Source organism: Somniosus microcephalus, chromosome 5 (assembly GCF_052327205.1).
Source record: "Somniosus microcephalus isolate GS21.2 chromosome 5, FLI_Smic_1.0, whole genome shotgun sequence".
Taxonomy (NCBI): Eukaryota; Metazoa; Chordata; class Chondrichthyes; order Squaliformes; family Somniosidae; genus Somniosus; species Somniosus microcephalus.
Window position 1 is genome coordinate 23,104,124 of NC_140991.1, and position 14,387 is coordinate 23,118,510.

The 14,387-nt window shown below is 47.6% G+C and overlaps 1 protein-coding gene across 7 annotated transcripts in view; it reads left to right on the forward strand.

The window, feature by feature from the left end:
* The window catches only part of nktr (natural killer cell triggering receptor), a 281,979-nt gene that overhangs the window by 210,230 nt on the left and 57,362 nt on the right, over positions 1-14,387 (forward strand). For all 7 annotated transcript variants that reach the window (XM_085987423.1, XM_085987425.1, XM_085987426.1 and 4 more), the window contains one exon: positions 13,091-13,236. In XM_085987423.1, coding sequence (XP_085843549.1) covers positions 13,091-13,236 — 146 coding nt within the window. The remainder of the gene's footprint in view (positions 1-13,090; positions 13,237-14,387) is intronic.

Consider the following 14,387-nt stretch of genomic DNA (forward strand, 5'->3'; position numbering starts at 1 on the left):
GCGCTCTAACTTGTAACCTGTTGTCCAAACTGTCCCACTATAATTTGTAACCTGGAGTCTCAAACTGTTTCCCTCCATCTTGTAACCGGTTGTCCAAACTGTCCCGCTATAACTTGTAACCTGGAGTCTCAAACTGTACCCATCTAACGTGTAACCTGTTGTCCAAACTGTCCCGCGGTAACTTGTAACCAGGAGTCTCAAACTGTCCCGCTCTAACTTGTACCTGGAGTCCAAACTGTCCCGCTCTAACTGGTACCTGCTGTCTCAAACTGTCCCGCTCTAACTCGTAACCTGTTGTCCAAACTGTCCCGCTCTAACTTGTAACCTGTTGTACAAACTGTTCCGCTGTAACTTTTCACCAGGAGTCTCAAACTGTCCCGCTCTAACTAGTAACCTGAAGTCTCAAACTGTCCCGCTCTAACTTGTACCTGGAGTCCAAACTGTCCCGCTCTAACTGGTACCTGCAGTCTCAAACTGTCCCGCTCTGACTTCTAACCTGTTGTCCAAACTGTCCCGCTCTAACTTGTAACCTGGAGTCTCAAACTGTCCCGCTCTGACTTCTAACCTGTTGTCCAAACTGTCCCGCTCTAACTTGTAACCTGTTGTCCAAACTGTCCCGCTCTAACTTGTAACCTGTTGTCCAAACTGTCCTGCTCTAACTTGTAACCTGTTGTCCAAACTGTCCCGCTCTAACTTGTACCCTGGAGTCTCAAACTGTCCCGCTCTAACTTGTATCCTGGAGTCTCAAACTGTCCCGCTCTGACTTGTAACCTGTTGTCCAAACTGTCCCGCTCTAACTTCTAACCTGGAGTCTCAAACTGTCACGCTCTAACTTGTAACCTGGAGTCTCAAAATGTCCCACTCTAACTTGTAACCTGGAGTCTCAAGCTGTCCCGCTCTAACTTGTAACCTGGAGTCTCAAACTGTCCCGCTCTAACTTGTAACCTGGAGTCTCAAACTGTCCCGCTCTAACTTGTAACCTGGAGTCTCAAACTGTCGCGCTCTAACCTCTAACCTGTTGTCCAAACTGTCCCGCTCTAACTTGTATCCTGGAGTCTCAAACTGTCCCGCTCTGACTTGTAACCTGTTGTCCAAACTGTCCCGCTCTAACTTCTAACCTGGAGTCTCAAACTGTCACACTCTAACTTGTAACCTGGAGTCTCAAAATGTCCCACTCTAACTTGTAACCTGTTGTCCAAACTGTCCCGCTCTAACTTCTAACCTGGAGTCTCAAACTGTCACGCTCTAACTTGTAACCTGGAGTCTCAAAATGTCCCACTCTAACTTGTAACCTGTTGTCCAAACTGTCCCGCGGTAACTTGTAAACTGGAGTCTCAAACTGTCCCGCTCTATCTTGTAACCAGGAGTCTCAAACTGTCCCGCTCTAACTTGTCACCTGTTGTCCAAACTGTCCCGCTCTAACTTGTAACCTGGAGTCTCAAACTGTCCCGCTCTAACTTATAACCTGGAGTCTCAAACCGTCCTGCTCCAACTTGTAACCTGGCGTCTCACACTCTCACGCTATAGCTTGTACCTGGAGTCCAAATTGTCCTGCTCTAACTTGTAACCAGGCGTCTCAAACTGTCCCGCTCTAACTTGTAACCTGGAGTCTCAAACTGTCTTGCTCTAATTTGTAACCTGTTGTCCAAACTGTCCCGCTCCAACTTGTAACCTGTTGTCCAAACTGTTCCGCTCCAACTTGTAACCTGCAGTCTCAAACTGTCCCGCTCTAACTTGTAACCTGGAGTCTCAAACTGTCCCGCTCTAACTTGTACCCTGGAGTCTCAAAATGTCCCGCTCCAACTTGTAACCTGTTGTCCAAACTGTCCCGCGGTAACTTGTAACCTGGAGTCTCAAACTGTCCCGCTCTAACTTGTACCCTGGAGTCTCAAACTGTTCCCCTCTAACTTGTAACCTGGAGTCTCAAACTGTCCCGCTCTAACTTGTACCCTGGAGTCTCAAACTGTCCCGCTCTAACTTGTAACCTGGAGTCTCAAACTGTTCCCCTCTAACTTGTAAATTGTTCTCCAAACTCTCCCGCTCTAACTTGTGACCTGTTGTCCAAACTGTCCCGCTCTAACTTGTAACCTGGAGTCTCAAACTGTCCCGCTCTCACTTGTACCTGGAGTCTCAAACTGTCCCGCTCTAACTTGTAACCTGTTGTCCAAACTGTCCCGCTCTAACTTGTAACCTGGAGTCTCAAACTGTCCCGCTCTAACTTGTAACCAGGAGTCTCAAACTGTCCCGCTCTAACTTGTAACCAGGAGTCTCAAACTGTCCCGCTCTAACTTGTAACCTGGAGTCTCAAAATTTCCCGCTGCAACTTGTAACCTGTTGTCCAAACTGTCCCGCGGTAACTTGTAACCTGGAGTCTCAAACTGTCCCGCTCTCACTTGTACCTGGAGTCTCAAACTGTCCCGCTCTAACTTGTATCCTGTTGTCCAAACTGTCCCGCTCTAACTTCTAACCTGGAGTCTCAAACTGTCCCGCTCTGACTTGTAACCTGGAGTCTCAAACTGTCCCGCTCTGACTTGTAACCTGGAGTCTCAAAATGTCCCGCTGCAACTTGTAACCTGTTGTCCAAACTGTCCCACGGTAACTTGTAAACTGGAGTCTCAAACTGTCCCGCTCTAACTTGTAACCAGGAGTCTCAAACTGTCCCGCTCTAACTTGTAACCTGTTGTCCAAACTGTCCCGCTCTAACTTGTGACCAGGAGTCTCAAACTGTCCCGCTCTAACGTGTAACCTGTTCTCCAAACTGTCCCGCTCTAACTTGTAACCTGGAGTCTCAAGCTGTCCCGCTATAACTTGTAACCTGGAGTCTCAAAATGTCCCGCTCCAACTTGTAACCTGGAGTCTCAAACTGTCCCGCTCTAACTTGTACCCTGGAGTCTCAAACTGTCCCGCTCTAACGTGTAACCTGTTCTCCAAACTGTCCCGCGGTAACTTGTAACCTGGAGTCTCAAACTGTCCCGCTCTAACTTGTACCCTGGAGTCTCAAACTGTTCCCCTCTAACTTGTAACCTGGAGTCTCAAACTGTCCCGCTCTAACTTGTACCCTGGAGTCTCAAACTGTCCCGCTCTAACTTGTAACCTGTAGTCTCAAACTGTTCCCCTCTAACTTGTAACCTGGAGTCCAAACTGTCCCGCTCTCACTTGTACCTGGAGTCTCAAACTGTCCCACTCTAACTTGTAACCTGGAGTCTCAAACTGTTCCCCTCTAACTTGTGACCTGTTGTCCAAACTGTCCCGCTGTAACTTGTAACCTGGAGTCTCAAACTGTCCCGCTCTAACTTGTAACCAGGAGTCTCAAACTGTTCCCCTCCATCTTGTAACCTGTTGTCCAAACTGTCCCGCTATAACTTGTAACCTGGAGTCTCAAACTGTACCCATCTAACGTGTAACCTGGAGTCCAAACTGTCCCGCTCTCACTTGTACCTGGAGTCTCAAACTGTCCCGCTCTAACTTGTAACCTGTTGTCCAAACTGTCCCGCTCTAACTTCTAACCTGGAGTCTCCAACTGTCCCGCCCTAACTTATACCTGGAGTCCAAACTGTCCCGCTCTCACTTGTACCTGGAGTCTCAAACTGTCCCGCTCTAACTTGTAACCAGGAGTCTCAAACTGTCCCGCTCTAACTAGTAACCTGGAGTCTCAAACTGTCCCGCTCTAACGAGTAACCTGGAGTCTCAAACTGTCCCGCCCTAACTTATACCTGGAGTCCAAACTGTCCCGCTCTAACTTGTAACCTGGAGTCTCAAACTGTCCCGCTCTAACTTATACCTGGAGTCCAAACTGTCCCGCTCTAACTTGTACCTGGAGTCCAAACTGTCCCGCTCTGACTTGTAACCTGAGTCTCCAACTGTCCCACTCTAACTTGTACCCTGGAGTCTCAAACTGTCCCACTCTAACTTGTAACCTGGAGTCTCAAACTGTTCCCATCTAACGTTTAACCTGTTGTCCAAACTGTCCCGCTCTAACTTGTGACCAGGAGTCTCAAACTGTTCCCCTCTAACTTGTAACCTGTTGTCCAAACTGTTCCCCTCTAACTTGTAACCTGGAGTCCAAACTGTTCCCCTCTAACTTGTAACCTGGAGTCTCAAACTGTCCCGCTCTAACTTGTACCCTCGAGTTTCAAACTGTCCCGCTCTAACTTGTACCCTCGAGTTTCAAACTGTCCCGCGGTAACTTGTAACCTGGAGTCTCAAACTGTCCCCCTTTAACTTGTAACCTGTTGTCCAAACTGTCCCGCTCTAACTTGTAACCAGGAGCCTCAAACTGTCCCGCTCTAACTTGTAACCTGGAGTCTCAGACTGTCCCGCTCTAACTTGTAACCAGGAGCCTCAAACTGTCCCGCTCTAACTTGTAACCTGGAGTCTCAAACTGTCCCGCTCTAACTTGTAACCTGGAGTCTCAAACTGTTCCCCTCTAACTTGTAACCTGTTCTCCAAACTGTCCCGCTCTAACTTGTAACCAGGAGTCTCAAACTGTCCTGCTCTATCTTGTATCCTGGAGTTTCAAACTGTCCCGCTCTAACTTGTAACCTGTTGTCCCAACTGTGCCGCTCTAACTTGTAACCTGAGTCTCAAACTGTCCCGCTCTAACTTGTAACCTGTTGTCCCAACTGTCCCGCTCTAACTTGTAACCTGTTGTCCAAACTGTCCCGCAGTAACTTGAAACCTGGAGTCTCAAACTGTCCCGCTCAAACTTGGAACCCGGAGTCTCAGGCTGTCCCGCTCTAACTTGTAACCTGGAGCCTCAAACTGTCCCGCTCTAACTTGTAACCAGGAGTCTCAAACTGTCCCGCTATAACTTGCAAGCTGGATTCTCAAAATGTCTCGCTCCAACTTGTAACCTGTTGTCCCAACTGTCCTTCTCTGACGAGTAACCAGCAGTCTCAAACTGTCCCGCTCTAACTCGTAACCAGGAGTCTCAAACTGTCCAGCTCTAACTTGTAACCTGGAGTCTCAAACTGTCCCGCTCTAACTTGTACCTGGAGTCCAAACTTCCCGCTCTAACTTGTACCTGGAGTCTCAAACTGTCCTGCTCTAACTTGTACCTGGAGTCCAAACTGTCCCGCTATAACTTGCAAGCTGGATTCTCAAAATGTCTCGCTCCAACTTGTAACCTGTTGTCCCAACTGTCCTGCTCTGACGAGTAACCAGCAGTCTCAAACTGTCCCGCTCTAACTTGTACCTGGAGTCCAAATTGTCGCGCTCTAACTTGTAACCTGGAGTCCAAACTGTCCCGCTCTAACTTGTAACCTGTTGTCCAAATTGTCCTGTTCTCACTTGTAACCAGGAGTCTCGAACTGTCCCGCTCTAACTTGTTACCAGGAATCTCAAACTGTCCCGCTATAACTTGTAACCTGGAGTCTCAAAATGTCCCGCTCCAACTTGTAACCTGTTGTCCAAACTGTCCCGCGGTACCTTGTAACCTGGAATCTCAAACTGTCCCGCTATAACTTGTACCTGGAGTCCAAACTGTCCCGCTCTAACTTGTAACCAGGAGTCTCAAACTGTCCCGCCCTAACTAGTAACCTGGAGTCCAAACTGTCCCGCTCTAACTTCTACCTGGAGTCCAAACTGTCCCGCTCTAACTCGTAACCAGGAGTCTCAAACTGTCGCGCTCTAACCTCTAAACTGTTGTCCAAACTGTCCCGCTCTAACTTGGAACCTGCAGTCTCAAACACTCCCGCGGTAACTTGTAACATGGAGTCTCAAACTGTCCCGCTCTAACTTGCACCTGGAGTCTCAAACACTGCCGCTCTATCTTGTAACCTGGAGTTTCAAACTGTCGCGCTCTAACTTCTAACCTGTTGTCCAAACTGTCCCGCTCTAACTTGTAACCTGCGGTCTCAAACTGTTCCCCTCTAACTTGTAACCTGGAGTCTCCAACTGTCCTGCTCTAACTTGTACCCTGGAGTCTCAAACTGTTCCCCTCTAACTTGTAACCTGTTGTCCAAACTGTCCCGCTCTAACTTGTAACCAGGACTTTCAAACTGTCCCGCTCTAACTTGCAACCTGTTGTCCAAACTGTCCCGCTCTAACTTGTAACCTGGTGTCTCAAACTGTCCTGCTCTAACTTGTATCTGGAGTCCAAACTGTCCCTCTCTAACTTGTAACCTGGAGTCTCAAACTGTCCCGCTGTAACTTGTAACCAGGAGTCTCAAACTGTCCCGCTCTAACTTGTAACCAGGAGTCTCAAACTGTCCCGCTCTAACTTGTAACCTGTTCTCCCAACTGTCCTGCTCTGACGAGTAACCAGCAGTCTCAAACTGTCCCGCTCTAACTTGTACCCTGTTGTCCAAACTGTCCCGCTCTAACTTGCACCCTGGAGTCTCAAACTGTCCCGCTCTAACTTGTAACCTGCAGTCTCAAACTGTCCCGCTCTAACTTGTAACCTGGAGTCCAAACTGTCCCGCTCTAACTTGTAACCTGCAGTCTCAAACTCTCCCGCGGTAACTTGTAACCTGGAGTCTCAAACTGTCCCACTCTAACGTGTAACCTGGAGTCTCAAACTGTCCCGCTCTATCTTGTAACCTGGAGTCGCAAACTGTTCCCCTCTAACTTGTAACCTGTTGTCCAAACTGTCCCGCTCTAACTTGTAACCTGTTGTCCAAACTGTCCCGCTGTAAATTGTAACCTGGAGTCCAAACTGTCCCGCTCTAACTTGTATCCTGGAGTCTCAAACTGTCCCGCTCTAGCTTGTCTTCTGGAGTCTCAAACTGTCCCGCTCTATCTTGTATCCTGGAGTTTCAAACTGTCCCGCTCTAACTTGTAACCTGCGGTCTCAAACTGTCCCACTCTAACTTGTAACCTGGACTTTCAAACTGTCCCGCTCTAACTTGTAACCTGTTGTCCAAACTGTCCCGCTCTAACTTGGAACCTGTTGTCCAAACTGTCCCGCTCTAACTTATAACTAGGAGTCTCAAACTGTCCCACTCTAACTTGTAACCTGCAGTCTCAAACTGTCCCGCTCTAACTTGTAACCTGGGTCTCAAACTGTCCCGCTCTAACTTGGAACCAGGAGTCTTGAACTGTCCCACTCCAGCTTGTAACCAGGAGTCTCAGGCTGTCCCGCTCTAACTTGTACCTGGAGTCCAAACTGTCCCGCTCCAACTTGTACCTGGTGTCTCACACTGTCCCGCTCTAACTTGTAACCAGGAGTCTCAGACTGCCCCGCTCTAACTTGTAACCTGCAGTCTCAAACTGTCCCGTTATAATTTGCAACCTGGAGTCTCAAACTGTCCCGCTCTAACTTGTAACCTGTTGTCTAATCTGTCCCGCTCTAACTTGTAACCTGTTGTCCCAACTGTCCCGCCCTAACTTGTAACCTGAGTCTGAAACTGTCCCGCTCTAACTTGTAACCTGAGTCTGAAACTGTCCCGCCCTAACTTGTAACCTGAGTCTGAAACTGTCCCGCTCTAACTTGTAACCTGTTGTCCCAACTGTCCCGCCCTAACTTGTAACCTGAGTCTGAAACTGTCCCGCTCTAACTTGTAACCTGTTGTCCCAACTGTCCCGCCCTAACTTGTAACCTGGTGTCTCAAACTGTCCCGCTCTAACTTGTAACCAGGAGTCCAAACTGTCCCGCTCTAATTTGTAACCTGGAGTCTCAAACTATCCCGCTCTAACTTGTAACCTGAGTCTCATGCTGTCCCGCTCTAACTTGTAACCAGGAGTCTCAAACTGTCCCACTATAACTTGCAAGCTGGATTCTCAAAATGTCCCACTCCAACTTGTAACCTGTTGTCCAAACTCTCCCGCGGTAACTTGTAACCTGGAGTCTCAAACTGTCCCGCTCTAACTTGTAACCTGGGTCTCAAACTGTCCCGCTCTCGCATGTAACCAGGTGTCTCAAACTGTCCTGCTCTGATGAGTCACCTGGAATCTCAAACTGTCCCGCTCTAACTTGTAACCAGGAGTCTCAAACTGTCCCGCTCTAACTTGTAACCTGGAGTCCAAATTGTCCTGCACTGACTGCTCACCTGGAGTCTCAAACTGTTCCCCTCTAACTTGTAACCTGTTGTCCAAACTGTCCCGCTCTAACTTGTACCCTAGAGTTTCAAACTGTCCCGCTCTAACGTGTAACCTGGAGTCTCAAACTGTCCTGCTCTAACTTGTACCTGGAGTCTCAAACTGTCCTGCTCTGACGAGTAACCAGCCGTCTCAAACTGTCCCGCTCTAACTTGTACCCTGGCGCCTCAAACTGTCCCCCTCTAACTTGTAACCTGTTGTCCAAAATCTCCCTCTATAATTTGTACCTGGAGTCCAAACTGTCCCGCTCTAACTTGTAAGCTGGAGTCTCAAACTGTCCCGCTCCAACTTGTAACCTGTTGTCCAAACTGTCCCGCTCTAACTTGTAACCAGGGGTCTCAAACTGTCCCGCTCTAACTTGTAACCTGTTGTCCAAACTGTCCCGCAGTATCTTGTAACCTGGAGTCTCAAACTGTCCCGCTGTAACTTGTACCCTGTTGTCCAAACTGTCCCGCTCTAACTTGTACCTGGAGTCCAAACTGCCCCGCTCTAAATTGTAACCTGGTGTCTCAACCTGTCCCGCTCTAACTTGTAACCTGGAGTCTCAACCTGTCCCGCTCTAACTTGTAACCAGGAGTCCAAACTGTCCCGCTCTAACTTGTAACCAGGAGTCTCAAACTGTCCCGCTCTAACTTGTAACCAGGAGTCCAAACTGTCCCGCTCTAACTTGTAACCTGGAGTCTTACACTGTCCCGCTCTAACTTGTAACCAGGAGTCCAAACTGTCCCGCTCTAACTTGTAACCAGGAGTCTCAAACTGTCCCGCTCTAACTTGTAACCAGGAGTCCAAACTGTCCCGCTCTAACTTGTAACCTGGAGTCCAAACTGTCCCGCTCTAACTTGTAACCTGGAGTCGAAACTGTCCCGCTCTAACTTGTAACCTGCAGTCTCAAACTGTCCCGCTCTAACTTGTAACCTGTTGTCCAAACTGTCCCGCTCTAAATTGTAACCAGGAGTCTCAAACTATCCCGCTCTCACTTGTAACGTGGAGGTCAAACTGTCCCGCTCTAACTTGTAACCTGGAGTCGAAACTGTCCCGCTCTAACTTGTAACCTGCAGTCTCAAACTGTCCCGCTCTAACTTGTAACCGGTTATCCAAACTACCCCGCTCTAACTCGTAACCAGGTGTCTCAAACTGTCCTGCTCTGACGAGTCACCAGGAGTCTCAGACTGTCCCGCTCTAACTTGTAACCTGTTGTCCAAACTGTCCCGCTCTAACTTGTAATCAGCAGTCTCAAACTGTTCCCCTCTAACTTGTAACCTGTTGTCCAAACTGTCCCGCTCTAACTTGTAGCCTGGAGTCTCAAACTGTCCCGCTCTAACTTGTAATCAGCAGTCTCAAACTGTTCCCCTCTAACTTGTAACCTGTTGTCCAAACTGTCCCGCTCTAACTTGTAGCCTGGAGTCTCAAACTGTCCCGCTGTAACATGTAACCTGAGTCTCAAACTGTTCCCCTCTAACTTGTAACCTGTTGTCCAAACTGTCCCGCTCTAACTTGTACCCTGGAGTCACAAACTGTCCCGCTCTAACTTGTAACCTGGAGTCCAAACTGTCCCGCTCTAAATTGTAACCAGGAGTATCAAACTATCCCGCTCCAACTTGTAACCTGTTGTCCAAACTGTCCCGCTGTAACTTGTAACCAGGAGTCTCAAACTCTCCGCTCTAACTTGTAACCTGGAGTCTCAAACTGCCCTGCTGCAATTATTCCAAAATATTTCTTTAAATCTTCAACTAAAGAGGTGATTTGCAAGTCTACACATTCTTGTAATCTACCTTGGGAAGCATGAATAACATTGTATTGTGGTGGTGGAAATGCACCCAATACAAATTACTTTTGATACTGAGCATAACCCTGTCAAGTGACCTGTTGGAAACTGGGAGTGCTTGTGCTATGTAAGCACTGTTGAGAGGGGAGGAATTTTTGAAGCTTATTTTGTTTTCAGGAGTTGGGGAAAGGAAATTTAAAGATGAAGTCAATGGAGGGGGGAATCTATGATAGAATAATCGTATGTGGCATCTGCATAGAGCAAGCTTAATGGCCCAAATGGCCGCTTTTTTTATTCGTTCCTGGGACGTGGGCGTCGCTGGCAAGGTCAATATTTTTTGCCAATCCCTAGTTGCCCTCGAGAAGGTGGTGGTGAGCCACCTTCTTGAACAGCTGCAGTCCGTGTGGTGAAGGTACTCCCACAGCGCTGTTAGGGAGGGAGTTGCAGGATTTTGACCCAGTGACGATGAAGAATCAGCGATACACTTCCAAGTCAGGATGGTGTGTGACTTGGAGGGGAACTTGGAGGTGGTGGTGTTCCCATGCGCCTGCTGCCCTTGTCCCTCTAGGTGGTAGCGGTTGTGGGTTTGGGAAGTGCTGCCGAAGAAGCCTTGGCGAGTTGCTGCAGTGCATCTTGTGGATGGTACACACTGCAGCCACGGTGCGCTGGTGATGGAGGGAGTGAATGTTTAAGGTGGTGGATGAGGTGCCAATCAAGCGGGCGGCTTTTTCCTGGATGCTGTCGAGCTTCTTGAGTGTTGTTGGAGCTGCACTCATCCAGGCAAGTGGAGAGTATTCCATCACACTCCTTACTTGTGCCTTGTAGATGGTAGAAATGCTTTGGGGAGTCAGGAGGTGAGACACTCGCCGCAGAATACCTAGTCTCTGAACTGCTCTTGTTGCCACAGTATTTATGTGGCTGGTCCAGTTAAGTTACTGGTCAATGGTGACTCCCAGGATGTTGATGGTGGGGGATTCGGCGATGGTAATGCCGTTGAATGTCATGGGGTGGTGCTTAGATTCTCGCTTGTTGGAGATAGTCATTGCCTGACACTTCTGTGGCGCGAATGTCGGCTTACCTGTCACTTATCAGCCCAAGCCTAAATGTTGTCCAGGTCTTGCTGCTTGCGGGCATGGGCTGCATCATTATCTGAGGAGTTGCGAATGGCACTGAACACTGTGCAGTCATCAGCGAACATTCCCACTTCTGATGACGTGATGGAGGAAAGATCATTGATGAAGCAGCTGAAGATGGTTGGGCCTAGGACACTGCCCTGAGGAACACCAGCAGCGATTGTTAAATCCGTGAATCTTTAGCTAGTGGTCCTTCAAATAATCGGCAGAGACTGCAGAGGAACAATCAACAGGTGTTTACTGGATGAGGGTTGCTCTAAAACTAAGCAGTACAGATCCCTACTCAGGGTTATATACAGGTGTGGTCACTGCCGTTACTACAGTATACAGGAGCTGTAAAAAGTAGTTCTCCCCTTAAAGGTACATACACTACAATTCCTCCCCTTTTAGATTAACAGTACCATAACATTCATTTAACAATTAACACTTTTAACATGCAACATTAACTGAAAATAGTCCATTTATAAATTCAGTCTTTGGGGCGGCTTCCTGATCCTTTCTGGATAGCGCCTTTCCTGAGTGTCTTGCTCTTGGTGCGGAGGCGATTCTGGCCCCTTGTCGTCGGTTGGTTCATCAGCTTCCGATACTACTGTTTCTGGGGTAGATGCTACCTGTATGTCGGGTTCATTACCAGGTACGCGAGACATGGGGTTGACTCGTTCCTGTGACGCTAGGATCTGGTCAACATGGCGTCTCACAATGTTCTCCTCAACATCCACTGTGTACATTAGTGGCCCCTGCCGTGTACATATCGTTCCTGGTTGCCATTTCTCTGTTTGGTAGTCGCGGGCCAAGACTGGTTGCCCTACATTGAAGCTCCTTGTCGGCTTCTCGTTGATGTGCTGGAATTGCTTATTCTCAACATTTCTTCCTACATTTGGTCTGAGCAAATCCAGACGAGATCTCAACCTTCGGTCAATATGACCCTTTTTGTCAATATGGAAGAGCCTAAGCTGTGATGATCAGGCATTCTACAGTTATGAGAACCATCGATGTTAGCAGTGAGACTGCTCAACGATTTAAAACAAAAAAAAAGGAATTGTCCCACTTAGTTTTGTCCTATGGACCTGTATCCTTTGGGGCAATGGATTCACATTTGAAAATAAACTATTGGTTTGGTGCCCGCTCGTGTGTATTGAAGTAATAGCCCAGAAATTCCGATCGCAGGCCTCCCGCGGGCGGAGGACTGCAATGGAAAAATCTGCGCCAAGACTGGAGGGCTCCCGGGAGGCGCAGAGTTCCGCTGCTGGGCGCCTCCAAACTGCCAGTGCGCATGGCCCACGTATCCCAGAGGCGCAGGCGGTTCGCAGGGTCCCTGGGATCACGTGGGCCACGGGGAGCCAATCAGAGAAGGGAATCTCCCTTCATACATTTGACAGGAAGACCTGTCAAATATATGAATAGAGATCACCCCCAAAACATAGTAAAACTTTAAATAATTTTTTTTTTTTTTAAACACATTTTTAAAATGACTTTAAATTACAATAAATTAAGTATTTTAAATAAATTTTATTTTTTGAAAAAAAATAATTGAAGTTTTTAACGGGACTAAAAATAAACTTACCTTTAAAGTATTTTTAAATGATAAATCAGTGGAATTTTTTTTTTTTTTACTTTTTTCAACTCATCTTGGTAAAAGCAGGCTTTTACCAGGCGCAAGAATTGTAAGTGTTTTCTGTGGGCAGAGGGTCTCCAAAAAACGGAACTCTCCAACCGCAGAGGCCCTTCTCCCGGGCAGCCAGAGGATCTGTCGAGAGCTTTCTTGACAGATCGGAAATGCCGGTTTCCAGCGCATGCGCAGTGCATGCCTGAAACCGGTTTTTCCGATGTCCCAACAGGTGAGTACACAGCGCGTACACACCCACAGGGATCGGAATTTCTGCACCAATATATTTACTAGATCCGGAGTCTCTGACGTATTCAATTAGATTTGGCAGTGGAACCATATAATGTAGTGAAATATAACAGATCAGTGTTCAATAGTAATTGGTTTTAATGGTGTTGTATCCCATCTCCAAAGAGCTGACTAATAAACCTCATGGAGACAAATTAATTTTATTCACCCCAGTCTTGTGATATTAATCTGTGTCCGATATATTTCTGGTTGCTGTGCAAGAATCTTAACGCAAACTCCCGTTTTAACTCTGATTTTTAGTGTACATGTCGTCTTCGGCCAAGTAATAACTGGCTTTGACTCGATAAAAGAAATAGAAAACCTGAAGACAGATGCTGCCAGCCGACCATATGCAGATGTTCGAATCATTGACTGTGGAGAGTTTGTCCCAAAGTCTGCAAGTCATGGTGAGTTTTCTTGTTGACCGCCTAGATGTTTTATTTTGGAAAGGAAAACTACATGATTGGTAATATTTGCAATCTTAGCTTGCCGTGCACCATTGCCCAACCAAGATAGCTGACGGTCTTTTCCAGTCCATCTTTTTGTATGTTCATAAACAACAAAAGGTGTTTGGACCAGGATGCTTCTTGACAAACTCCTGCAGTGATGTCCTGGGGCTGTAATGATTGGCTTTTGACAACTGCGCAATCTTCCTATGTGTCAGGCTTGACTCCAGCCACCAGAGGGTCCCCCATTGACCTTAGTTTTACTTAGGCTCCTTGATTCCGCACTTAGTAACTACCCATGACACCATTCGACTGTCACCTTTCCTCTGGCAATCATCTGTTGTGATGCGGTGTGGAGCCAAATTGTTCTGACAGGACACGAACCGTGCATGGCTGCCAATGGTGGGGGTGAAGGGAGGGAAGTGCATGGCAGGCTGGAGTCAGAGGAACAGTTACAGTTTTTGGCGGAGGGTTATCGGGCTGGAGGAGAGTACAGGTTTAGAGGGGGAAAAGGCCATCAGATGTTTCTCACAAGGATGAGCATTTTAAATCTGAGCCCTTGAGTGACCAGGAACTAATGTAGGTCAGCGAGGACAGGTGAACGAGACTTGGTAAGGGAAAAGGATACAGGCAGCAGGGTTTTGGGTAAGCTGAAGATTACGGAGGGTGGAGAATGGAAGGTTGACCAGGAGCTTTAGAGTAGTGAAGTCTGGAGGTGACAAAAGCGTGGCTGAGGGTTTCAGTAGTAGACAACCTAAGGTAGAAACAGAAGTGGGCGATGTTACGAAGGTGGAAGTAAGCGGTCTGTGATAGAGAGGATATGGGGTTGGAAAATTAGTCTGGGGTCAAATAGCATGCCACGGTCGTGAACAGCCTGAGACAATACCAGAACAATTCGGTGTTTGTAGTTGTTACAAAGTCAGATTCGGTGATGGATCCATAATAGTTTAAAAAGGCAGTGTATAAATTTTTTAAAGGGTTGGTAAAATGGAACTAAGTGGATAGTTCTTTTATAGAGCCAGCATAGGTGTGATGGGCTGAATGGCCTTCTGTGCTGTAAAAGTTGACAATCTTCCCTGATTTCGGGCTGAGGGAAGTTTTAAAGGCCTTTG